General features: G+C 41.4%; 2 protein-coding genes across 2 annotated transcripts; one reads left to right on the top strand and one right to left on the bottom strand.

Annotated features, from left to right (window-relative positions):
* The first annotated feature begins 77 nt into the window (after window positions 1-77).
* Window positions 78-2,873, top strand: sumo3a (small ubiquitin like modifier 3a). The gene is made up of 4 exons (XM_057337999.1): window positions 78-212; window positions 1,172-1,300; window positions 1,566-1,637; window positions 1,851-2,873. Exons 1-4 carry the CDS (start codon window positions 192-194, stop codon window positions 1,911-1,913), a joined length of 285 nt encoding a protein of 94 aa, XP_057193982.1. The 5' UTR covers window positions 78-191; the 3' UTR covers window positions 1,914-2,873.
* On the bottom strand, window positions 2,175-24,357 carry abcc6a (ATP-binding cassette, sub-family C (CFTR/MRP), member 6a). Its single transcript, XM_057337998.1, has 31 exons — window positions 24,091-24,357; window positions 23,117-23,293; window positions 22,669-22,794; window positions 19,727-19,864; window positions 18,268-18,387; window positions 16,399-16,460; window positions 16,151-16,282; window positions 15,620-15,826; window positions 14,768-14,945; window positions 13,863-14,024; window positions 13,475-13,567; window positions 11,725-11,928; window positions 11,045-11,191; window positions 10,880-10,967; window positions 10,383-10,452; window positions 10,174-10,300; window positions 8,793-8,969; window positions 8,543-8,710; window positions 8,279-8,471; window positions 8,117-8,195; window positions 7,827-7,944; window positions 7,171-7,378; window positions 6,781-7,091; window positions 6,503-6,702; window positions 5,929-6,055; window positions 5,597-5,698; window positions 5,371-5,517; window positions 5,078-5,236; window positions 4,763-4,929; window positions 4,485-4,679; window positions 2,175-4,042 (listed from the first exon to the last, which is right to left on the bottom strand). Exons 1-31 carry the CDS (start codon window positions 24,130-24,132, stop codon window positions 3,934-3,936), a joined length of 4,533 nt encoding a protein of 1,510 aa, XP_057193981.1. The 5' UTR covers window positions 24,133-24,357; the 3' UTR covers window positions 2,175-3,933.

The raw sequence follows: 24,357 nt of genomic DNA, 5'->3' as shown, positions 1-24,357 counted from the left end.
ATCTACATAAATTCGCGGGGAGCTTTGCGCGCTCTCGCGAACGAGCGTCACGTGACGTGAAACCGTCCAATCGTTGATAAAGTAGGTAAAGGAAAGCGCGTCCCCGTCGGCAGCTGTGTTGCTCTACGGTGTGGAGAGCGCATATTGTGTTCGCGGTATCTTCATAATACAGACAAATACACATCTGCAAAATGTCCGAAGACAAGCCCAAGGTGAGCAGCCGTTTTATAACGGAACTATATGTTTAAAATGTGGTTTAACGTGAGCAGATTGCGGCCGAGTTCGGCTTCGTTTTGCGCAGCTTTGAGGTGATAGTCAGATTGCGCATTTGTGCGGGAGAAAGGCGGTCGGCGAGCAATCATCGTCTTTTTTTACATTCACACTCCGTCCGTTTTCATTTCTGCGGTGAATGTTCGTAAGATTTCGTGTTGTTGATGGCCGGTAAAGCGGTGGTTCATTCAAAGTACGCCATTGTTGTGTGCTCACCGCGCTTTTTTCCCCGGCGTAATTCGGCGTTTGCGGGTTTTTCCTTTGTGAGATCCGGAGCGGCCGCGCTACGCCATTTGCGTAAGAGAAAAAAACCTCACGCAAGGCAGCGATCATTCTCTATTTGTGCGGTAAACACGACGGCCAAATCGTGTTTTGACTTTGTTGAAAGAAATTCGTCCAAAAAGTTTTGTTTGTGTCGGTGTGTAGTTTGAGTGACCCATCGCTGCGCCAGATGCTTAAAAATGGCGCACAAGAGCCACAGCGGTGTTTGACAAGGCGGCGAGTATTCCGCTCCACCGGCCGCTGTGAACGTAAAGCCTCGAACCTGCGTTTTTACATTCGGCTTTCGTGTCTTGTTGCACGTTTTATTGTGATTCTGGACTGAATCGTTCGCGTGAAGTAAACTTTTAGCATCTACTGGACTTTCCAACAGTACAAATGTGTGCCAGGGGCCTCTGTCAGGAAAAGAAAGCAGGTTTTTTCTAGAGTAAAAGTGTAGTAGGCGTGGATTTTGATGGATTATGTATACTGTAGTTTAGCTTTCCTACAAATATCCTGGTTAAACGTTGCTTCCTTATTGTAGTCAAACCATGGCTAATTTTAGGTTGCATTAGGGCTGCACGGTTTAATCTCTCTTCACATGTCATACATGCACTAACATGCTTATTATTTGTGATTTTAGGAAGGAGTGAAGACCGAGAACGACCACATCAATCTGAAGGTGGCGGGACAGGATGGCTCAGTGGTCCAGTTTAAAATTAAAAGGCACACGCCCCTCAGCAAATTAATGAAAGCTTATTGTGAGAGACAGGTAAGATGCTTTCAGATGATTAGATAAACGTGTGTGTGGTAAGAAACATGGTAAATAGTGTAACTACAGTGTGATCTGGCCATTCAGATCGAGAGCAAGTATCACATGTTTTTAAAGTGATGTTTTTAATGGCAGTCAAATCACACAATAGGCTAAATGTTTGTAATCACTTCTCTTAATCCGTGTATTTTTTTTCTCACTTCCATTTAAATTAAAAGACTTTCTTGGATGTTTTGGACTGATGAAAATACTGCTTTACTTTCAGGGATTGTCAATAAGACAGATTAGATTCAGGTTTGATGGACAGCCCATAAACGAAACAGACACACCGGCGCAGGTAAAATCAATAAAAAGTTCTCCCGACACTTGGTTATAAACATCTTAACGTTATCTCTGTTTTACAATCTGATGATCTGAATTTTGATGATTATGTATTACTTTACTTGATACAAGTTCATGTTTTTGATAGAAAGATGAACAATCCATCTGAAAGTCTAGTGTTTTCATGCAATATGATTACTGACCAGGTTTTCTCATTTGTGTGTAACAGTTGGAGATGGAGGACGAGGACACAATTGATGTATTTCAGCAACAAACTGGGGGCGTCTGCTAAAACACCACCCAGACCCCACACTTATCTATTTTATTCCTCATGTTGTTTTCATTCGAATGCTTTCCCATTATTCCACCCCCTCTCTTCAATTCTCTTGTCAGCTTTAGCTTTCCTCGAGTGGGCATCACAGCGTGTTTTCAGTACTCAATATTTATACTCATGAATTAGACGGATACTGTGGCGGGGAAACTCAAGATGGCTGCCGGAGGGTGCAGTTGATCGTCCGCGAGCTTCGCAATGATCGCTGATTCACAAACCCACCGGCTGATCAAACCGGCAACAGTTGACCCCCATAGTTACTTTGCCCTTTTAAACGAAGGGGAAGCTGTTTTCTTTTTCTCCAATCCTTGAGAGCTTTAAGTAGGGCTGTTTCAACTCTGATTCTCTTTGTATGTTGTAGAAATATTCAACCAGTGTTGTATTCATCTGCCTTTTTAACGAGGCTGCTTCTCACTGCATGGGTGGGCTTGGGGTGGGGTCTATTCTTATTGGCCGTTTAAGAGACTTGACTTCATGACACAATTTCTAATGACACCTTCTGGACCAAACCCCAAAGGTACTCCAGTTAGAGCATTTAGACAACGCTATACCCCACTAGTTTATACTTTTAAATGTGTGTAGAAAAATCCACCTACTATTCTCATTTCCTCGTGTCTCGCTTGAGTAGGCGCGAAGGATGTAAGAATACCAATGTCTGTTTGTTTTATTTTTTAAATCACCCCCAAACTGTTGCCAGGTCTTGAAGTAAAACTAAAGGGAATCTTTTCCGGCTTTGTAGCGGAGATGTTGTTCGTCTCTCGTAAGGCCTGGTGTAATCTCTTTAAAACATCTCTAGCCCACCAGAGAGGCTTTTAAAGGTCGACTTAAAAGATTTCCAGATGTTGGCATCCTTCTGTACTGATTTGTACATTTTTTGTTGTCCTTTACTACTGTAAACAATAAATATAGTTTGGTACTCAGTTTTTTGCAGATGATCTTGTCATGTCTGGGCCGTGTGTATGATGTTTGTTTGGTAGTTATTTTGTGACATCTTAGGGCCTGATGTAAGCACAATGATGAATTCTTTACGAGATTTTCTTTATACAATTATAAACGTACATGTAGAAACATACAAACAATTAAGTGTCAAAGATTAAATAGAAAACGTATAAATAAATTTTTGAAGTCACAAAGGCACGCAGTTACTTCTTTTCATGTCCACTTGTAAAGTGTGTTTATACAAAAACACCTGAAGGGCAGAACCGCTAAATAAAACTCTTGCCTTCAGAACGGTGATGAGAACAATATTTTCTTTATATACAAAATCGGAATAATTCAGCAGTATGACAGTATTGTATAATGTGTACATGTTCTTTCATCCAGCTGTTATTGCTCATTTTACATGTTTACTTTGGCTGAAAGGAACAAGCATCACCACCTATTTGGGTGAATGCAGTGTTTTTCTCTTCTCTTGTAAAACTTTAATTAGTGTCTGAAAGGCTGTCTGGTATTTTCCAGGGAATTTCAGGTCAAGTATGTTGGTAAACATTTCTCTCAAACAATCCCAGTAATTGACTGTCTGAAGAGAATTATGTACAACTACTAGAGTTTATAGAATCATCAATTTTCCTCTCAAACCAAATGTATTTTTCACATTCAAAGATGCTGACAGACAGGCAGAACAAACACGTTTTTCTTGTGTGTGTTAGATGGGAAATTTACAGGTCAGGTCCGTCAGCTACACCTTTCTATTCTATAACCAAAGAAAGCAAGTAGAAAGCACCAGTCTGTATCTTCTGAGAGAATGATTTTTTTGTGCCCTTGATGAAGGCCGTAAATCTGTGTTTACGTATTAGCTTAAAATGTCTTTATTTGCTGGTGTGTGGGAACCAATACTTCAAGTCTTCGGTTATTTTTTATCCCCATGTGAAGCACCAGTTGTCCGATATGTTCTCATGTGAGTGCACTGCACTGAGATCATCACATTCTTCGCTCTCGCCTCACGGGGGCGCCAGAGGACAGTCAACGGCAGCGCACGCGCTTACAGGACGCAGGCTTCACGACACATGTAGTAAAACGGACCTCTGCTCGCGATCAGGTTAGTGGGGGAATCCATCTCCACGATATGTCCTTTATCCATAACAATTACTCTGAGAAAACAAATAAGATCAAATGAACGTGTGCTATAGACCTGTTCATACCACAAATAGTGCAGTACTGGAAACATTTTCAGAACTTTGGATAATGTTCTATAAACGTAAGTACATGTTCGTACAATTTATTTTTAAGGACATTTGATCAACATACAGTATATGTCATTGCTAAATGTTATTAAAATCGTTTTTCACACATTGTTAGAGGAACACTTAAAACATTCAGAACGAACGTTTTCGTAACTTGACATACAAAATGTTCTTATATTTATATGATTATATTTTCGTTAGCTGGGTTAACATCCACACCAGCACACGATAAAGCACGAGGGTGCATTTTAAATTCAACCTTTGTCTTTTTTTATTTCTCCTCTTGCACCAAACCACACTGCACGAAGAATCATTGTTTGAAGTTGAAAGTGTTTGTAGCGTGACGTACTTTGTGTAATCCATGATGGTGTTGAGGCGATGTGCTATGGTAAGAACAGCACAATCCGCAAACTGACTGCGGATGGTGGACTGGATCAGGGTGTCTGTCTCCAGGTCCAGTGCGGCCGTCGCTTCATCCAACACCAGAATCTTTGTCTTTCGGAGAAGAGCTCTCGCGAGGCAAACCAGCTGCCTCTGACCAAGACTGTAGAATTCAAAGATAACGTTGCTCTACCGCTGCTAAAACCGAAAGATTCCATCTTAAAATCACGAAACAAATGCTCGTACCTGAGATTTTCTCCTCCCTCTGAGCACTCATAGTTGAGTTTATCTGGAAGTCCAGACACAAAGTTCTTAAGGTGGGCCAGTTCCAGGGCGTTCCACACCTCCTCTTCAGAATACACATTGAAGGGGTCGAGGTTCATACGGAGAGATCCAGAGAACAGCACTGGGTCCTTGGAAATCAATTGGCAAAAGATTTGAGAGGATTTCACAATGAAGCGAAGTTCTACAACATTAGAAAAGGTGCAACTATACAGTCATTTTACAACAAGATGGATTAACAGCGGGTGTTTCATTACTGAGAGTCTTGGTTATATGCACCTGAGGAATGATGGTAATGCGGGATCTCAGATCGTGAAGCCCGAGTTCTGATATATTGATTCCGTCAATGTAGATCTTTCCTTTCGCTGCCTCCAAGATCCGGAAAATTCCAAGAGCCAAAGAAGATTTTCCTGCACCGGTTCTTCCCACAATACCAATCTGAAAGGATCAAATGAAAACCAAAGACGGAAACTTTGTGACATTAATGTACTTTGTACTATTATATCAAATGATTTGGCCAAGGAACGTGCTTATAGTTTGAATATTTTAAATATTAGACGTGATGTTTGTACCTTCTCTCGCTCTTGGATGCGGACAGAGATGCCCTTCAGGGCCAGTTCTAGACCTTTACGATACTGAAGGCCATAATCGTGAAACTCAATAGTTCCGGTCTGAGGCCAAGATGAAGGTAAAGAACTTCCTTCTATGGTCCAAGACGCCTGTAAATAAAAACATAGATGATAAAGACTAAAATCTTAACTCATCTAAAGGAAGACATCTTGAAGTGTTCGTCTGTACCTCTTTCGGTGTGTCTGCGTATTCTTTCACTCGCTCAACCGACACGATGTTGTTCTCGAAATCCGTCCACGACCTCACGATCCAGCTGAGAAAACCTGTCACCTGAGAGACAGTTCAGCAGTTTTCACAACACAAGACTTGGAAGAGTGGGTTTGTTTGGTCTTTATGTAACGCTGCACTTCAGTCCGGTTGACCACGAATGAAAATAAACTCCACAGCAGCTCTTGCGCAAGAGCGAAAGGCTATTTCGAAGCTGAGGTTTGACCGGCGGCCACATGCAATCTCATAATGTTTGTGTTTATAATGTTGGACTCATTTGGAATGATTCACACCTGAAGTGAATGTGACACGGCCAGACCCACCATCCCGGGGCTCAGCGTTCCTTTGGCCATCACAGAGAAACTAGAAGCAGCCAGAACAATGCCGTTGCCCAGAAACTCCAGATTCACACCCAGCCACCTGCACAGAAACACGTCAAAATGAATTTCGTGTGATGCTCACCTCAATACGCAACAAAGTGTAAATGCACCTGAAAGAATTTTAAAACGTCAAATTTAAAGCAAGCAAACATCTTGAGTGAATGATATCAAGCATCACGTTATTCATGTAAGTCCCTGTTCATTCTGCCACCAATCTGTTGCTTAACCTCCATCCCCAACTCCACTTTATCCATTTATCCATTATCTATGATTAGGTTGATTTGTCTTGTGATGGTTTTGTTGTAGCGCTAGTCCGCTCTGTCCAGGAATTAATGCTTGGATGGGCGCGTGGAGTTTGCCCAGAACAGAACCACACCGCCAACACCAACTACATGCATTATTATTGAATAAAAAATGTTACTTGACGAAAGTGGTCCTGACTGAAGTTTGTTTATGACCATATTGTGACCGTATGTTAGTGTCTCACCTCGTGGCAACAAATCGGGGAAAGTAAGCCGTTTGGTTTTGATCCACCCTGTGATTGGCGTCCGTGATGAAGCGTGACTGCTCGCTGAACGCCCGGATGACGCTGGCACCCTGCACCGTCTCATTCAAATGTGTGTAGATGGGAGAGCGACTCACAGACTCCAGACGACGCAGCTGGCACGACGTGGCCACGTAGAAACTCTACGAGGGTGAAATGTCAGATTACAGTCAAAATCCAACATTCCCGATGGATCGGGGTATTGTTAGTGTCAGCTGTACCTGCATGAATGCATAGATGAATGCCATAGGGAGCATGATGACCGCTGCGAATGGAGTGGCCATCAACACGATGATACAGACTTCCATGAGTTTAAAGAAGTAACTGAGCATCATCTTCAGCCCGTCGGGGATCATGTTGTCTATAGCATCGATTTCCTTAGCAAAGCGATTGAGGAGGTTCCCGCTAGGCGTGGACTCAAAGAACGACATGGGCGAGTGAAGAACGTTATTGAGAAGATCCAGATGAAGATGATGGGAGGCGATGATGCACCCTAGAGAGATGGCAACCGTGGTACCAAATATAGCGATTCCTGAAACGTAACAAGGTGATGACATTAATTTAATGTCAAGCGGCAAGATTGTGAATCAAAAGACAGGAAAAGCGCAAACCTTGCACAAAGCCGAGAGCTCCGTAGACTCCCAGTTTCATATCTGTGTTTAACTGGGTTCCATTGATGACAGGCTGATCGGCCCATAAACTCAACCAGTAGTTATAAGACAGAGATGCCGCTTGTTGGATGGCGTACAGGAATACGATAGAAACGATCAACGGCAAGCCAATGGTGCGGAAATACTCAACGTACATCTCAAGTTTGACCTAGAAACAAAAGACACAGTTAGGAGTTTACACAAGGTTTTTTAAGCTAAAATTTGTTTTTCAGTATTTCTTAATGTACTATTTCTATATGTGTTTAGGTAAAATGATCATTTTTGTTTCATTCTGTGAACTACTAACAATGTTTCTCCTAAATATCAAAACTGGAGAAACAGGTGAACATAACAGAAAAGATGCACTGCGTTTTGTCAGACCTCAAATACTGCAAAGAAAACAAGTTCAGATTCACTTGTTAAGCAACACAACAGTCATATTTCTACATGTATTTAGATTTTTTTTGTGTCAGTTTTAGTCTCTCACATTGCTGTTGGATAACATTATGTCACTCCTGAGGTTTGATTTTCTTGAAATGTTGAAAATGTGATACGATCTCTTAATTTTTTTCCTCGGCTGTATGTTGTGAGTTTGTCGGGTTAAAAATCCGTCTTACTCTGCCTATGCGTGCTTTATCAACTTTGGTGAGTTTGCCGAGGTCTTCTGGGATTTGATCTTCATCAGAATCAGGTAACGGCTCGACGCTCTGCATCGTGATGCTGTTTGTGTCTCCACTGAAAGAGATGTGAGTTTGAATCAGTCATCTTGTAGCGTTCTTGATGTTTGAGAGTGTTAGTGGTATTGTTACGACAATTCTAATGTCTGCTGCTCCACCACAAAGCTTTACAATTAGCTTCATACTAAAACCCCAGATGACCACAGGCATTCTGCGCAAATATCACATACCCAATGAGCTGCTCTTGAGATAGATCTAGAGAGAACGGCATGAAGTCAGTAACACTTAACCTTAAAGACTTTCTGGAACCTGCAAGTGAAATAAATCAAAATACTCGATCAAAACAAGTGAAAACCCAACAATCCAGTAACAGCGCAGAAGAGTAATATCACCTCTCTGGAAGGCTTCTGTAAGGCACTCTTTTCTTTCCGAGTTTGCGAACGTGTGAATGAAGTCAGCGAAAGCTCCGTTTCTGTTCAGAAGCTCTTGATACGATCCTCGCTCTGTGATCTCCCCATCTACCAGAACCAGAATCAGATCCGCTTGAGGCAGAAAGCTCATCCCGTGAGTCACCAAAACCCGCGTCTGTAGAACAACTTCACGTTAGATGATGGAATGGTCGAGGAAGAACACGATGCTTGAGGTGAAACCCTCACCTTGTCTCTCAGTATGCCTTTGGGTCCAATGACTTTATTAAAGATGTGCTGACCCACATGAGCATCTACAGCAGACAGAGGATCATCCAGCAGATAGACGTCAGCTTTCCTGTAAACAGCACGAGCCAGACTCACCCGCTGTTTCTGACCTCCAGACAAGTTCAGACCCTGATGAAAAACAACACAGCTGTATTGACTCTGTTTGTATGAAATCAAGGTGACTGGACAGGTTGAGGTTTGAGGGTCTCACCTTCTCTCCGATCTCAGTGGCGTCTCCGGCGGGCAGGTTGTCTAGATCCGGCAGAAGAGCACACGCCTCCAGGACTCGCTGGTACCAGCTTTCCTTCTTTTCACGTCCAAACAGAATGTTGTCCTGCAGACTTGCGTTCTGGATCCAAGCTTGCTGAGGAACGTAAGCAATGGTGCCCTAAAAAGACAGAAGTGCGGAAAGGTAAGGCTTTTTCTTCCTTATTATATTGTGTAGTAAATTCTTTACATTTTCAGTTTCTTTGGAATCCCCTTAATTCGAATTTAATGACATTTTTTTGGGCTTTTCTTTATTTTATTTAAAATCTACAGTATTGGCGGTTTCATCAGACGCATGCGCTGACCCTGTGTTTGGTTAGAATATAACAATTTATTTTTATATTGAATTTAAATTTCTATTCATTTATGATAAAATGATAGTTCACCCAAAAATGAAAATTCTGTCATCATTTACTCACCCTCAGGTTGTTTCAAATCTGTATAAATGTCTTTGTTTGGTTGAACACAGAGAAAGATATTTGGAAGAATGTTAGCAACTGAGATTTCTGGGGCACCATTGACTATCGTTGTGGAAAGAAGTATTGTATCATTTTTTGTTCTGTTGAACACAAGGGAGAATATTTGGTTACACTTTATTTTACAGTGCCCGTGTTACAGTGTAACCATACATTTAAGTTCTGAGTAATAAAAATGAATTACCTGTAGTTTTAGGATTAGGACTGGTTCAGGGTTAGTTACATTATGCATAATTTATAGCAAATACTATAGTAAATACGTGTAACACGTGTAACAGGCACCTTAAAATAAAATAAAATAAAATAAAATGTTACAGAATATTTTGAAGAATTTAGGTAAAAAACAGTTCTGGGACGTCTTTGACAATCATTTCAACAATAGTCTATGGTGCCCCAGAAATCTCAGTTGCTAACATTCTTCCAACTATCTTTCTCTGTGTTTAACCAAACAAAGACATTCATACAGATTTGGAACAACTTGAGGTGAGTAATTCATGACCTTTTTTTTAGGGGGGTGAATTATCCCTTTAATATTTAATTGTATATTAAAAATACTAAATGATATGAAAACTTCTCAACGTTTATTGATTCTTTGCGTTCTAACGGACCTTACGTTAAGTTTGGGCCATATAACGTTGAAACGTCTATATAAATTCTATTGTATTGGGTGCATAATCCTGTATCAACCATTTCACTGTATGCCATACTTTGTATTGTTGTGACCAATAATTTTATATATTTCAATAGAATTTCTTTTAAACCAAAGAAAAGTTCTTGTAGATGCACGCTTGTCAATCAAGCGCTTTCTGATTCAGCTCAAATGTCTGGTTTTGATTTGAGTGTGTTTACCCTGACTGATACAGTCCCGCTTCTTTTCTCAGTCTCTCCGAGCATGGCAGAAAGCAGCGAGGATTTGCCACTGCCCACATGACCGACGACAGCAACCAGCGAACCGCAAGGAACCTGAACACTGATTCTGCACAAACACACAAGTGAGCGAAGGCTTGCTAAAACTTTCACATTCAGATGAGTATTGTTCACTTTCTAGAAGCAGATACCTTTTCAAACATAGAGGACCGTCTTTAGACCAGCTGAAGGTTCCGTTCTCAAACACGACACCATCTCGGTCTGATAGAGAAACACAATGAAGAATTACGAAACAATTGCAATATGACGCTTTAAACATTTGTCGAAGTATATACTTTCTATAGGCAGACGGCCATGTACATCGGACACGAGCACACATTATGAATGAATGAATATATGTAAAGATGGATAGATGAATGAAGATTTATCTTCAAAAGCAACGTTTTCTGAAGCTATCCCAAGATGTTTTGTGTCTTTACCAGTGACTCCACACTGCAGTATTCAGAGATGTGTTATATTGCTGTTGTCATTCAGAGGAAGTGAGACAGCACTAACATCTAACTGCGACATTCAGACACGGTTGTTCATCACTTCCAGTCATATTTTCATCGACAGACGGAAGCGAGGGAAGGACACACAGTCTATTTTTAACCTTACCCATCTGTCACACACAAAAAAAACATCTCACCGGAATGAAACGTTTCTCTCGACACATTTTCTGGTTTGAGTTCAGCTTGACAGAGAAACTTCCCCAGCCGCTTGAGTGATACCACAGCCTGCAACACACCAATCACGTCAACATCAGAAACCTATCACAAACCTGAAGCAACAGAGAATGAGAGCCGGTGTTCACCTGCATGCTCGTGCTCATGGCAAACGGAAGCTGACTTAGAGGAGTCTTCAAGATGTTGATGAGAGCCATCGACACGAAGATTTTCTGAGCATCCAGAACATTCTTGTCATCGATGAGCACATACACTCCGAACATGGCGAAAGCAATCTGGAAAAGAAAATACCCATTCAAGAAATACCCATTCTGAAAATGACTAATTAAATATTCAATAGTGTCATTAGATGATTGTGCAAATGACTCTCTCCAAAAAGTATTTCATTACTAATTACTTTCTATATCCTACATCAACCTTGATTCGAATTGATTCAACGGTAGACATGAAACGGCTCTTTTAATTCATTGAAATAAATAATAAATAACTACATTAATTAGTCTTATTAACTGACCAAAGTATACAAATGTGAGAAGGATACATTAAAGCATACATTTTAAAGTTAGACATATCATTTTGATCATTTCCACTATTGAATACATTACACAGTATTTCGTTGAATTACATCAGAAGTAACTGTAATTAAATTCCAGAACAAATAAGAGTAATCCCTTACTTTACATTTTCAAGGGGAAAGTAATTAAATTACAGTAACTAATGACGTAGTAAATAGTTACACCCAACACTGCATTCAAGTCAAATTATCAGATGAGATCGAACCATTTGTTTGATGAATCTGTTTTCTCACCAAGAAAGATGAGGAGTTGAAAGAAGCGATGGACACGGAGTACAAGATCTGCGATTTCTTCAGAGTTTTGAGCTCTTTCTCTCTGTATCCCAGCACCTGCTCCAGAAAAGCTTTTTCCCAGGCGTAGAACTTCAGGATCTTAATACCGTTGAGAATCTCGTTCATTAACTTCACCCGTCCATCCATGTACTTCATCTGTATCTCCTGTGGAACGAACATGCGACCGCATATAGTCAGTGAAACTCCTCAGCAACACTACACGTCTGAATAAGCAGCTTTAGCCAAACCTAGAAGGTTGTGCAAAAAACAATAATCTTGCATGAAATTGTTTAAACTGGACTTTTTTGCACAAAAATACTAGGGGTGTAATAATATATCGTAATAGCAAACAACTTACTATATGAATAATATCAATATTTTCACAAATATGAATCCTGTTGGCTGAGTTGCCTGCGTCAACATATGTTTTTATTTTTACTCTGCGCTTTTACTGCTTTAAGACGTTTTCTCTAACGCTCCGTTCAGACCGCCGGCGACAAAGCGAGGAGATGTCATTCATTTCAGTGGTAGCCTAGTGACACGAGCGACAGTGACTGTTGACGACAGGAAGTGGGCGTGTCTCGCGACTCGACAACGTTGAGATTTGCTCAACTTTATGCAAATGATGAGCGACTTTCAGGAGCGACTACCGATAGGAGTAAAACAGCGGAGCTCATGTCTTCCATCTCCCGTCTGTTACTGCCGGGTTTGTTTATAAATATTTCTAGGACAACGGAAGCAAGGAACGCCTATTAACGACCTCGTCGCAATAGACAAGTGACACATATGAACGCAGCTTTAGGCTTTATTTTATGTTCAAATTCGGTTTTAGTTTTCAATGACCATTACTTTTCATTAATCCACATACTGTACCTTGAATGCGTTCGGTTCTTTTGGCAATTCGCAACTACTACATGAGGCGACACATTAGTATGAATTCATATGATTCATACATTCATATGCTTTTGTATGATCTGCCTCCATGCCAGTGATGTTTAGTATAGGGGTGGGGCTTCAGTATATATATATTATAATATACACTTACAATTGTACGTTTTTGACGATTCACATTGTACGAATACATATAAATGAAATCGTTTGAATTCCCATGAGATCGGTTTTACAACAAGTCTTGTAAATGCTATACAATTGATTTTATTTGTTACATTTCAAAATATTGCGACACTATTGTAACATAAACTCGGTATTGTGTATTGCGTCGAATCTTAAGCTGAGTGTATCATTAGCCCCTAATAAAAAACTCAATGAAAAAGTGGTATAAGTGGTGTATTTTCCTCATGTATAAAGTAAATCAAGCACCGGCTGATATCGGAGGATCACATACAGTCTGTTACTGTCAAATACAGTCAAGACATGTCTAACTGCATTCTGTCTTTGAGCTGACTCGTGCAGATTTGCTGAAGCGGCGTCGTGCCAAACGTCTGTTGATTTCTGAAACCAAACTTTTAGCGTTTATTGCCACTCGCCAGCGCTGCGGTTTGCTTTGCTTCGGAGGAAACTTCAAAGGAGCAAGAGAAGCTCGAATCCAAGCCGCGTTCCGCTGGCTTCACTATCTAAACCAGCTGTGAAGCCTTCGCGCTGACTCTCAGAACTCCTCTTGAGCTGATCTAAACTCTCTGGCTCCTGGAATAAAGATCTTGTTATGTTTGAATCGATTTGCGAGGTCAGAACATCATGAACCGTGTGTTACCTGGAGTTTGCTTCTCTTCCGCGCGATGAACCCGTTGAGAGGGAAGATAAAGATGACCGTGGTGATGCCTGCTAGAGCCGATGGTCCCAAATGCTGAAGAAAGAATAACGTGATCAATACAAATAATTCCTCTGGTGCAGAACCGAAGCCCAAACAACACCCACTAAACCAATAACCCGAACTGCTATTAGGTTTTATTTGTAGTTTTAAATAGTTTAGGGATACACTATAAGTAGGATTATACAAAATTTGGGATTTATCTGAAGAAATTACAAGAAGAAAGTAAGGAAAAGAGTGTAATGATGCTTGTTAAATAAATGATGATTTGTTGTAGTCATATTACTGGAGTGCAATAAAAAACATCTGTACGCGGTCACGATGCCCTCACCTGCCACAGAAAGAAGAGACAGAGCGTCACCTCAATGGGTGCCAGCCACACGGCATTAAAATACACCACAAAATCCATCAACTTCTGAGTATCAGCCGACACCAGATTCACAATCTCTCCTACGGTACACGTCCTGCGAGCTGTGCTGTTCAGGACAAGAGACTGAAAGAGAAACACGGACATGTACATTCATGCACATGGTAGACGCTTGAATCCAAACATTGCATTATACTATACGTTTGGTCCTGAGTATGTACAATCCCTGGGATCCAACCCAAGAACAACCTCTGAGCAACAGGGTACGGAAGAGATTTAAAGGGATAGTTCCGTCAAAAATGAACATTCTGTCATCATTTATTCTCGCCCATGCGGTTGTACGTCTGTGTGTGAGTCTTTCTTCAGTGGAACACAAAAGAAGATGTTTTGTGTTCATACAATGAAAGTCAGTGGAGTTCAGTGTTGTTTGATTATCAACATTCTTCAAAATATCTTCTTTTGTGTTCTGATGAAGAAACTCACATACAGGTTTGACATGACATGAGGGTGAATACATGATGAAAGAATTCTTAGTTTTAGGTGAACTCTGTCCCTGTTTTTGGTGTCCCTGCTGAAAAAAAGACAATAGAAACCCAACAGAAACCATTACAGAAATTGTGAACCATTAGCTTTTTCCATTAAAACCATTACAACTTCTTTAATGGTTTCTATCCCTATGGGTAGTGTTTTTTGGGCTTCATTCCAACAGGATTTAAAATCACACCAACATAATCCAACACATAACAGTAGACACCTTTATAATTTCCATTAAAGCAAATACAATTTCCTTTATAACCATTAAAACCATGAGATTTTCTATTGTGTTTGGGGCAGGGTTCTACTGGGTCTCAGCTGGGGTGATGGATTACCTTTCTGTAGATGAGTCCCATGACAGCAGTTTTAACCCTCATGCCCACAGTAAAGCAGGTGTATGTGTACTGATGATTGAAGACGGACTGAAGGCAGGACAATAGAAACATCAGCGAGGCGTAGAAATAACCCTTCCACAGCGGAGCGTCCTCATCCTTCATAAAGCCCAACAACAGACTTGAAAACAAAGACAGAAGAAGAAATGAATGCACTACATGAAGAAATGTGCCGATCACATCCAACCGTTGTGGTTGAACTCAAGGTTTACTGTAGTGTGTTTAAGAACGGCTTTCTTCACAAATAAAGAACGGTGGATTTGTTGAAGTGGCATGTTCGCCTGGATAAATGTTTTTCTGAACGTTAACCAAATGCTCCAGAATTGGTTACTGTGAATGTTTCCACTTGATCTCAATACAATAGAAGAGCTGAAGACCGCTGCTAACTGACCAAACCTCCCATTTCAGTGGCTGCGTTCCTCCAGTAAACCACAACCACGCCTGTGTTCCTCTCTACCCTCCCCGAAGCCAACACGTCTACAGCGGACGGAGCACTGTGGTCATCTCTCACCCTCCTAAACCAAATTCAGACGTGAAGCCAAAATTGCTCGTCTGTGGGTATAAACAGGGTGATCTCTGTCTGGCGGCTACGGCGTCTCTGACTCGGGCACCTGCTGCACGTCTTCCTGTTTTCATCCCGAGATACGTGAAGCGTACTGTGTCTCTTTTGAAAATATTTTGATGACCTTGCGAGCTGTCGTTAAAAGCACATCTGGGTTTATTTGAACTTTGTGTAAACGTAACCCGGAGCCGGACGTTTCCTAGATATACCCAAACCTGTCTGACTCATCTCACCTCAGAACCTGTGGAACGGCGAACATGAAGGCATCGTGGACCACGAGGCACAGCGTCCCGGTCAAGAAGTACGGCCCGAAGCTTCGCGCCAGCGTCCGCAGAAGGCAGAACCCGGAGCTCTGCTCTTTCTGGATCTTTCTGAGAAGCTGCGCCTGCTCCGGTAGTCGGGATCCCAAGGCAACGCTGGTGCTGAGGTGTTTTTCTCGTCTGTTGAAGACACAAACAGGCGTGTGCATTGAGAACTTCTGTCGGAGCTCAAACAGGGTTGTTGTAATTGAACACAGAGCGATTACAAGACAAGCTGCCACGAATTATAAAACACACACGACCTGTGAGGATTTCAGGAAGATTCAAGCTGCAACGTGTTAACGAGCCGAACGATCCTACCGAGCGTTTCTTGACCTAATTCAGTCCAGTTGTGGGCATCTTTCGGATGGAAATGCGATGGCTTTGATCAAGGCGACTCGAGGAACCACAATATCGACTGACACGTGTGCTTATGAATGTCACATGTGAGAAATCAGAACTTACTGCTGTAGTTTAGTGCGTTCCGCTGCCCATTCTTCCTCCAGGTCAGATATGATCTTCTCAGACGTGTCCTCTTCCCTCAGACTCCACAGATCTTCTGCTTGCAGGGGTGAGCGGTATCCCTTCAAAACTAACCTGAAATCACACACAAGATCACGGCAACTTGATTTTATTACACTCTTTACATAACGTGGACACAGATACAGTATGTATATAAAACAACCGTCTAAAAAACATCAAATCTGTAATACCCGCTGAACCACCAGAAGAGGATCTTTGACAAGAACGATGCGTCTTCAACAGGACATGCATTCTAAGAAAAGACACAACAGGTTGAGCAAAACGACACGCTATATGATCAAACATGAGATAAAACCCTGAAAACACACACATGTGCTTGCGTCACAGTCATTCTCTAGATCAGTGGTTCTCAAACCTTTTCGTTGCAAGGCCCTGTTTGTGTAGGGTGCATCACTTTGTGCCCCCCAATAAAGACTTATAATCTTAAACTCGGAATTTGAATTAACCAAAAACATATTCAGTTAGCCAATGCTGGAACAGCAATTCTTTTGGTTGTTGGTCTTATTTTTCTAATGTTTGATTGAATAAAATGTCTATAATTTCTATATTTTATAAAATGCCACAAAATCTGTGGCCCCCCTGGATCCACCTTGGGACCCCCCAGTTTGATAACCACTGATCTAGAATATATCAGAATAAGCTTTAATGTTAATATTTGTCCATAAAATAGAAATACACTTTCTGTACAACATACAGGTAGACATGTACTGTACTGAAATACAAGAAAGCTAAGTTCAAACATTACACCCAAAAGACACACGCAGATGTGAAACTCTCCGTTTTAGAAAGAAGACTTTCACAGTTTTGCTTTCTTGGATGGAGAAACCAGAGGCTTGAAATCTGGCAGTAGTGAGCTGAGAGTCAACAGAGGAACAGAATGAGAGTTCATTCTCTCTCTCTCTCTCTCTCTCTCTCTCTCTCTCTCTCTCTGTGTGTGTGTGTGTAATATACCACAGTAACTTGCTTTCACCCACTTCTGACCTCAGTGCTGCCCCCTACACCCATTCACCCAAACTCTCTCTCTCTCTCTCTCTCTCTCTCTCTCTCCCCGCCTCCTCACCGGAGGTCTCTCGCTCTTCAGTTTACCCCACACAGGACGTGACTGAGTCAGGAGGGGATCAAGGGGTGTGGCGCTTACGTCTGTGGCTACAACCTCATCGCAAACACGTTAATTCCTCTCCGAGCTTGTTTTCTTGTTTTTCTCTGGAAGAGAACAACTGGACGTCAGCGTGTTGGGTTGCCTTGAGAATGTTTTTGCTCGACTGTTGCTCTTTCATAGCTCAGGAGATCTAATGGAGTTCTCAGTTGTGTTTCATTTATGTATCAGTTTAGTTCCAGATGTTTCTGCTAAAATAGCTCAGGAGAAATAAAAGAGAACCTTTTGAAACGCGTGAAGAGTCTGGATTTGAAGAGAAATGTTTGAGGTGATATTGAGATCTGCAATAATATTGACTTTTGATTGCAAACTTGAGAAATCTGAGCTCAGTTTGACACATTGTTGACATCTCTTCTCAAACTCTAATGACAGAACGTCAGATTTCTGACTCTTGCTCTCTTGAGAAATATCTGAGACGCAGATGAGACTCAAGCAAAAGTTTATATTTGTTGTCCATTGTAAAGAAGTCATTGAGATATCTCCTCATCTGTGATTTTTCCTTCCTTATGGGATGTTCAATGGCATCTTTCGTTTCTCTGTGCAATCTGCATACATGACAACCAAACTGCGGGCAGACTAGAATTTTGCTTTAAATACATCGCATATATCATTATCTGGCCAGGAGGACCACAGAAAACCTGTGTCTATGCAGATGACTCAAAAAACCATCACTTTTATCCCATCATGAGTTGAGCTAATATCAAGGCAACACATACTTGTGGCGGATGCCAGGAGGATGTGCCGGCCATTACCATAATTCACTGCAAATGGAAGGGTTGCGTTCCGTATTACGTAAAACCGGGAGTAAACAAAAGCGAATCACCACAGGGTTGTTTGTGATGTGTTATTTTGGTTGATGATGATGAGTTTGTTCTGTTCGTACCTTGAGGACAGCTTTGCCTGAGGGTGCCCGGTCTGCGAAACAGCTGAGGAAAAGCTGCGCCAACTGCAGGCCAAAGTACAAGAAAAAGGCCAAGTACCGCACGATATCCGGAGAGAGACCCTGAAAACCAGAACGAATGCTTAAATAGATCTCAGACTTTCCATTTTAAACGAGTACCACAAGCAGGGATTTTCCATAATCCTAAAGCGATGCTAATCCGGATTTCCCAGCATTGTTTACAAGTTGCTAAACGTTCTGCTCGTATGGAAATCTTTGAATCATAACTTGTTGACTTATCAAATCCCAACATCTCATAATGAACCTCGAGGCTGCAGACAATCGGATTTGCAAGTGTGTTCTAAGTATGTTTTGCTAACATTTTCATTAAGCTATGAATGCTTTGTTTTTAGAACATTTTGAGAATGTTTAGCTAAAACATAATGCTAATTGTTTCTGCAAGAAAAATGTTCATAACTTTGAGGGAACTTTCAGAGAACGTTCTAAAAACGTTGCCTATAGGCTGCAGAGTGATGTGACGTGTGAAACTAAGGATTCAAGTAAAAAATCGATATGTCGTCTATATTCTCGAATTCTCATCTGACTTGTCAGAACGTCAGAAGACATGGGTGTGCGCGAGCATTAACAACACCGTAAAGCTTATTTTGAACGGTTAAAGCAAATCATGGTGAAAACCAAACTCTTTAATGGCCTGTTTTCTAGAAATGAATTACGTATGAAAAGAGTCATAAAAGGCCTCGAGTCACGCTACAATCTGGAGGCCGCCGAAGCCTCCGGCCACTATTTGCTGGTGAGAAGCCAAAAGCTGCTTTCTGTACTCTTCACATATGTTCTTCATATGGTGCTCATGCATTTCAAATCCCTGAAATCTGGACTAGTCTATTGAAGCACAAGACAAATGGGTTGTAAACATCCGTTTGACCGTAGAGACCCTTGCTAAGATACAGGCTATATTCATAAGCCCACCACGAAGCCAGGGTGGTTTTGGTGGTCAAAATGTAAGTCAGTCAACATTTCTTGTTGCCCCCTTATGCACACATACGGTCATGGCGGTGAAAAATATGCGCATGTGTAGTTCTGTTTTGACCCAGTTAGAAAGTGATACGGGTCCAATTTGACTAGTCTGGTTTCTAAAAGTCTTCGGGCTGAGTCTGAAATGACTATGAAAGAAACCGTTTTGAAAACATGGCGTTCACGTGACCTGTTGCATTTCATATTTCATGCAGCGTAGTTGTTAAGACGTGTCACTGAGTTCAGTTCTGTTTGTGTAGATAATCATGCACATACGTTTGAGTTCGGGCGCATCTACACGTGAACGTTTCTTCTGCTGAAGATGAATCTGTATGTTACTGCATGAAGGGTCCGTCCTGGATTTTGAGAACGTCCCGTGAAATTGAACGGGCTTGGATTGTGGGGTCTGCGTCAGTGTCATTTCTCTCACCTGATGCACAGCCAGCTGGATCTTCTCATGAAGCGGGATGAGAGAACAGAGCACGCCCAACAGCCAAAAGAAGAACAGGAACGCTGAGGATCGACATCCCCGAACTCTCTCCCAATGAATCACACACACGGCTAACACCTGTCAAACACACAACTGCTATTAATCACATCCGCACACAAAACTCTCCATCGGTAACTGAAGCAGATTGGTTTTTGTTTTCGCTTCAGCAGCTTTGCGGTGGTTACGCTGGTACGTCCCTGTCTAAAGCCCAGCCGCCTCATCTTTAAAAACAATCAAGCGTGGCTTCTGTCGATCTCTTTTAAAACCGACCGTCATCCCGAGAGTAGCGTGATGTTTTCAGCGTGTCCGTTCTAATCTTCGTCGAGGAAACATCATTTGTTACAGCATCTCCAAGGTAGCGCAAACACGACGGGATTACATAACAAACATCCTCCTGGTGTGGTACAGATGAGACATCAGGGACCGCCGCCACAGACCAAACCAAAGCCTCGTAACCTCAGAGAAATGAGGTCAACGTTTACGAGGAACTCTTAATCTCCTCCTAATGAGGTTTGGTGCTACCTGGAAACAGAGCTCGTACACCACATTAACATCTGCATTCTTGTTGTTGTTGTTGTTGTTGTTGTTGTTGTGACTTTTTGTGTCATGAGAGTGGGAGGAAGACAGAGCTTCTTTTCCAACCATACATTTGGTGCACAGCTAGTATTTAGACATGAGAGAAAGAAGACAGAGACAGATCTGAATCCTGCACTAAACTGTTGTGTCACAGCGATGGAGAAGATCTACAGCTTGAGCGTTTATATGATGTCATGCTATCTAAGTCTTAGATGTTTCTAATAAAGAAAATAAACAGAGTTACGAATGAGAGTGTGATTGTTGAAAGAGTCTGGAGGTGTAAATGAATGTAGATTGTAGAGGTCAAATAATCTGGATTTGGGTCAATCTGATGGGAAATGTTTGAGTTCAAGATGTTATGCACGAAAAGCCACAGTTGGTGGTCGGGCAACAAAACTATATTTTTATCATTCCAAATTTCCATTTTTAATAAATCTTCAAATTGCTTGTTATGTTTTTAGGAGCACATTTCAGTCCATGTCCAATTAAGATCTCAGTGTGTTTTTCAGGAGGAGAGCGTCTGAGGACAAGAGCGCACTGTTTAAGTGTATTTTTATATCGTTTTTTATATATGTTGATTTAGGTGTCTGAGGAGACCACAGGTGGGTCATGAGTCTGCTCTGGAGTCCATCTCTGCAGAAGTGACGGTGAGATTGTGTTCATTCGTCTATGTGTAGGTGTTTCTCCAAACGTCACGGTCTATTACATGAAAACAACTCCTGCTGTGAGAACGTTCAGCAGCTCTTTTACAGACGCAAGCTGCGCTGCGTGTTGACAAATGAATGATGGGATGGATGGCTTGTATGATGAATGAAGCTTAAAGTGGAAGTTCACCCAAAAATCAACTTTGTGTGAATTTTTACTCACCCACATGACGTTAAATATGTTGAATTTTTTTGAAGCGACGAGAATGCTTTACATGCGAAAAACAAACCAAAATACTGACTTTAATGGATATATTCTCCTCTGTCTTGTCAGTGTATGGCGCGCGTTCACGAGAGCACTTCTTCTTCGTCTTCTGCATGTAAACACAGAGTTTGTGAGTCACAGCGCCGGCATCCAATAGGGGCAAGCCCCATGCGGCGTTCGGCGCACAAACCTGTCTACTTTTGAAGAGCTCTCGTCCAAGAAGAAGATGAAGAAGAAGTGCTCTCATGAACGCGCGCCATACATTATGAGCAGATGGACCAATTTAACCATGTATTTAGTACTTTTCTGGACCTTGACAGCAACTAGAACCATGATGTCTAAGAGGAGGCCTGGAAATCTCTCGGATGCCACCTAAATATCTTTATTTGTGCTCCGAAGAGGCCGGAAGTTCTCTAAACATGTTGAACGTCATGTGGGCGAGTAAAAAATCACACAAAGTTGATTTTTGGATGAACTATCCCTTTAAAGCTTTTTTTGCATCTTTAAGTCTTCTTTAATATCTCTTAAACATGGTTGTCATTTGGATGCTGGTTTCACCCTCAGGGTTTCATAAATGGTCGACCAACAAGTTTTACAAGAAAGAACATCTGCTAATTCAGCTTCACTGGTTATGTGGTCAATGCACTAGACCAACAGCAAACCAGACTAGACCAGCATGGATATTCCTTCTGTTCTAATCTGGTCTTTCAGCCTACACATGACGTTACATTTTATGATCATTGCAAAGGCAAATTTTTTTATTAACATTTTTTTGTTGCAGATATACAAACTTGGCCAATGTGCTTTTTGTGTAAAAAATTGCCTTGTTTTCTAATACACTGATCTGAACATCCTTAAAACAAAATACCCGCTAATAAACGCTGGTCTGTTTTAAACTCATTGTTGCGTAAAATGTGGACAAAACCAACCGAGGGGTTATAAAATAACATTTATGATGGGTTGTTTCGACCTAAAATGCTTACGCATATAAGAATCGATAACCCAACGGTTGGTTTTGTGCATATTTTACCCCAAAAATGAGTTTAAAACAACCTGATTCAATATTGTAAGTCTTGCTGTTAGAAAAAATTGAGTTGTCTTCAAAGTAAAACAAGATTATTTTTCAATTGTTTTGTATTCGTTTTCAAATATTTTTGTTTTTTCTTGTTTAAACGAAAAGCAGCGCAACATTTTGTTTTGCTCTGAAATAAGTAAAGTGACGTAAATTCTTGTGTTGTTTTGTCGCAAGTAAACACATGTCTTGTTTTCCAACACAATGATCTGGAGAACAAGACAAGAATATGATTTTTCTGTGTATTGTAAAACACGCTGCAACTCAACACAAATCTGCACCGTTACATATTCATCATAAGAATGGAAGATAAGTTTTACATTACCACGGTGACACTTCGTATGATGGGACTGAGCAGGAAGACGAGATGTTGCTGGATTTCAAGTCGTCGTTCCAACAGGATGTAGAAGAATTCCACGAAACCAAAAGAGGCCAAGAAGAAGCCCAGCAACTGTGAAAGAGCAAAGAGAACCTCAATTCATATCAGCGTGAGAACTGAGTCACTCTTCCGGACACTACTGCATCACATCAGGATAAAACCGGACGGAAGTGTACGCCTCGCAGAGAAACAACTGTTTTTCAAACAAATGGTGTTTTTTGTCATGTCATCTCGCTGAAGTGCTAACCACACTGGTTACACATCGACCCCTGGGGGTCTTCCCAGACCACCACATACACTTTGTTTTAACACGCTGGTTTAGGTTTTACAGCCAGCATTGAGGGTACTTTCTGAGGTTTGTGTAACATTAACAGGTCTTAGTGGTCTGTCTCACCAGTTTGGCACTACAGAGTGAAGAGAGAGGCAATGGAGCGCGCCCGTGACAGTACAGATGAAGACAGTAGAACGGTGACAGGAGCCACAGGTAGATGCATGGAGCCCAAACCAGAATCGTGTTCTGGAAACAGTCGCTCAGTTCAGGGTTGTGCGTGTACCACGTCTGATTCCAGTCCTGAGGACAGAGGGAAGGTTACGCATTTCTCCAGAATGTCATCCACAACATCATCCAAACCCCGTTCACACACGGATCCAGATATGATCTGAATGTTCAGGAACATCTAAAAGTGGATTACAAATGTGAATGGTCTAACAGTAAACGTGCGGCGTGTCTCACATCTGTTGCCAGTTTATGTATTGCTTGTCTAGGCCAAGTTTATCAATGGCACCTTCTATTAATTGGTGTCATCGTTTGTTCTCTCTCACGTGGTTGTAAATCTGTGTGTGAGTCTTTCTTCAGTGGAACACAAAACAAGATACTTTGAGAAATGTCTCAGTGGTTTCGTGTTCATACAACGGAAGTCAATAGAGTTCGGTGTTGTTTGGTCATCAACATTCTTCAAAATATCTTCTTTTGTGTTCTGAAGAAGAAAGAAACTCGTACAGGTTTGACATGAGGGTGAGTAAATGATGGCAGAATTTTAATACTTTTGAGTGAACTATCCCTTTAAGGAAAATGTCTGGGAATCAATGACCATCTGCTAGCTCATTTAAAAATCAAACTGCAATTCTTAAATATAACAACAGAGTTAACTAGTTCATGTATGATGTATCTCAACTCTTTGAAAACTTCTTCAAAGATGTTTCAGGTCTTAGTTTGGTCTTGGCATCATCCAAAGAATTTCAATATATCACTATCAATACAAACATAAATCTTACGTAGCAAAACAACAACTGTTTCCACATCCACACACAGTCTGAATACTCTTTTATATGTCAAATCTATATGACTAATATGAGATGTTTGCTCACCCATAGAGGGTCAAGTCCACTGAGACTGCAGAACGTATCCATTCACCCGTCTGGTCCTGAGGCTGATGTGTATCCGTGTTCTCTTCTCAATGTCAAACTCTCTCTCCGTCCTGAAATCTCTCGTTTCACACTCTTTTTACTGCTCTGTCAGTCTTTGCCTCTTCTACAAGTGTCTGCTTTTTGACCACCGGTCTGACAGACGTTTAGGTGGGTGGTTATATTCACTCTCTCCTCCCAACCCACTTCCTTCAACTCTCTCTCTCTCTC

The sequence above is a fragment of the Triplophysa rosa genome, linkage group LG7 (assembly GCF_024868665.1).
Source record: "Triplophysa rosa linkage group LG7, Trosa_1v2, whole genome shotgun sequence".
NCBI classification, from domain to species: domain Eukaryota; kingdom Metazoa; phylum Chordata; class Actinopteri; order Cypriniformes; family Nemacheilidae; genus Triplophysa; species Triplophysa rosa.
This window is presented reverse-complemented; position numbering and strand designations above follow the sequence as displayed.

Coding starts and splice junctions, on each gene's coding strand:
- sumo3a (XM_057337999.1), top strand. CDS start 192: ATGTCCGAAGACAAGCCCAAG. Junction 1,301..1,565: donor AAGCTTATTGTGAGAGACAG/GTAAGATGCTTT, acceptor CTTTACTTTCAG/GGATTGTCAATAAGACAGAT. Junction 1,638..1,850: donor AAACAGACACACCGGCGCAG/GTAAAATCAATA, acceptor TGTGTGTAACAG/TTGGAGATGGAGGACGAGGA.
- abcc6a (XM_057337998.1), bottom strand. CDS start 24,132: ATGGATACGTTCTGCAGTCTCAGTGGACTTGACCCTCTATGG. Junction 10,968..11,044: donor CCATGAGCACGAGCATGCAG/GTGAACACCGGC, acceptor GGTGTGTTGCAG/GCTGTGGTATCACTCAAGCG. Junction 7,945..8,116: donor TCTCAAGAGCAGCTCATTGG/GTATGTGATATT, acceptor CATCTCTTTCAG/TGGAGACACAAACAGCATCA.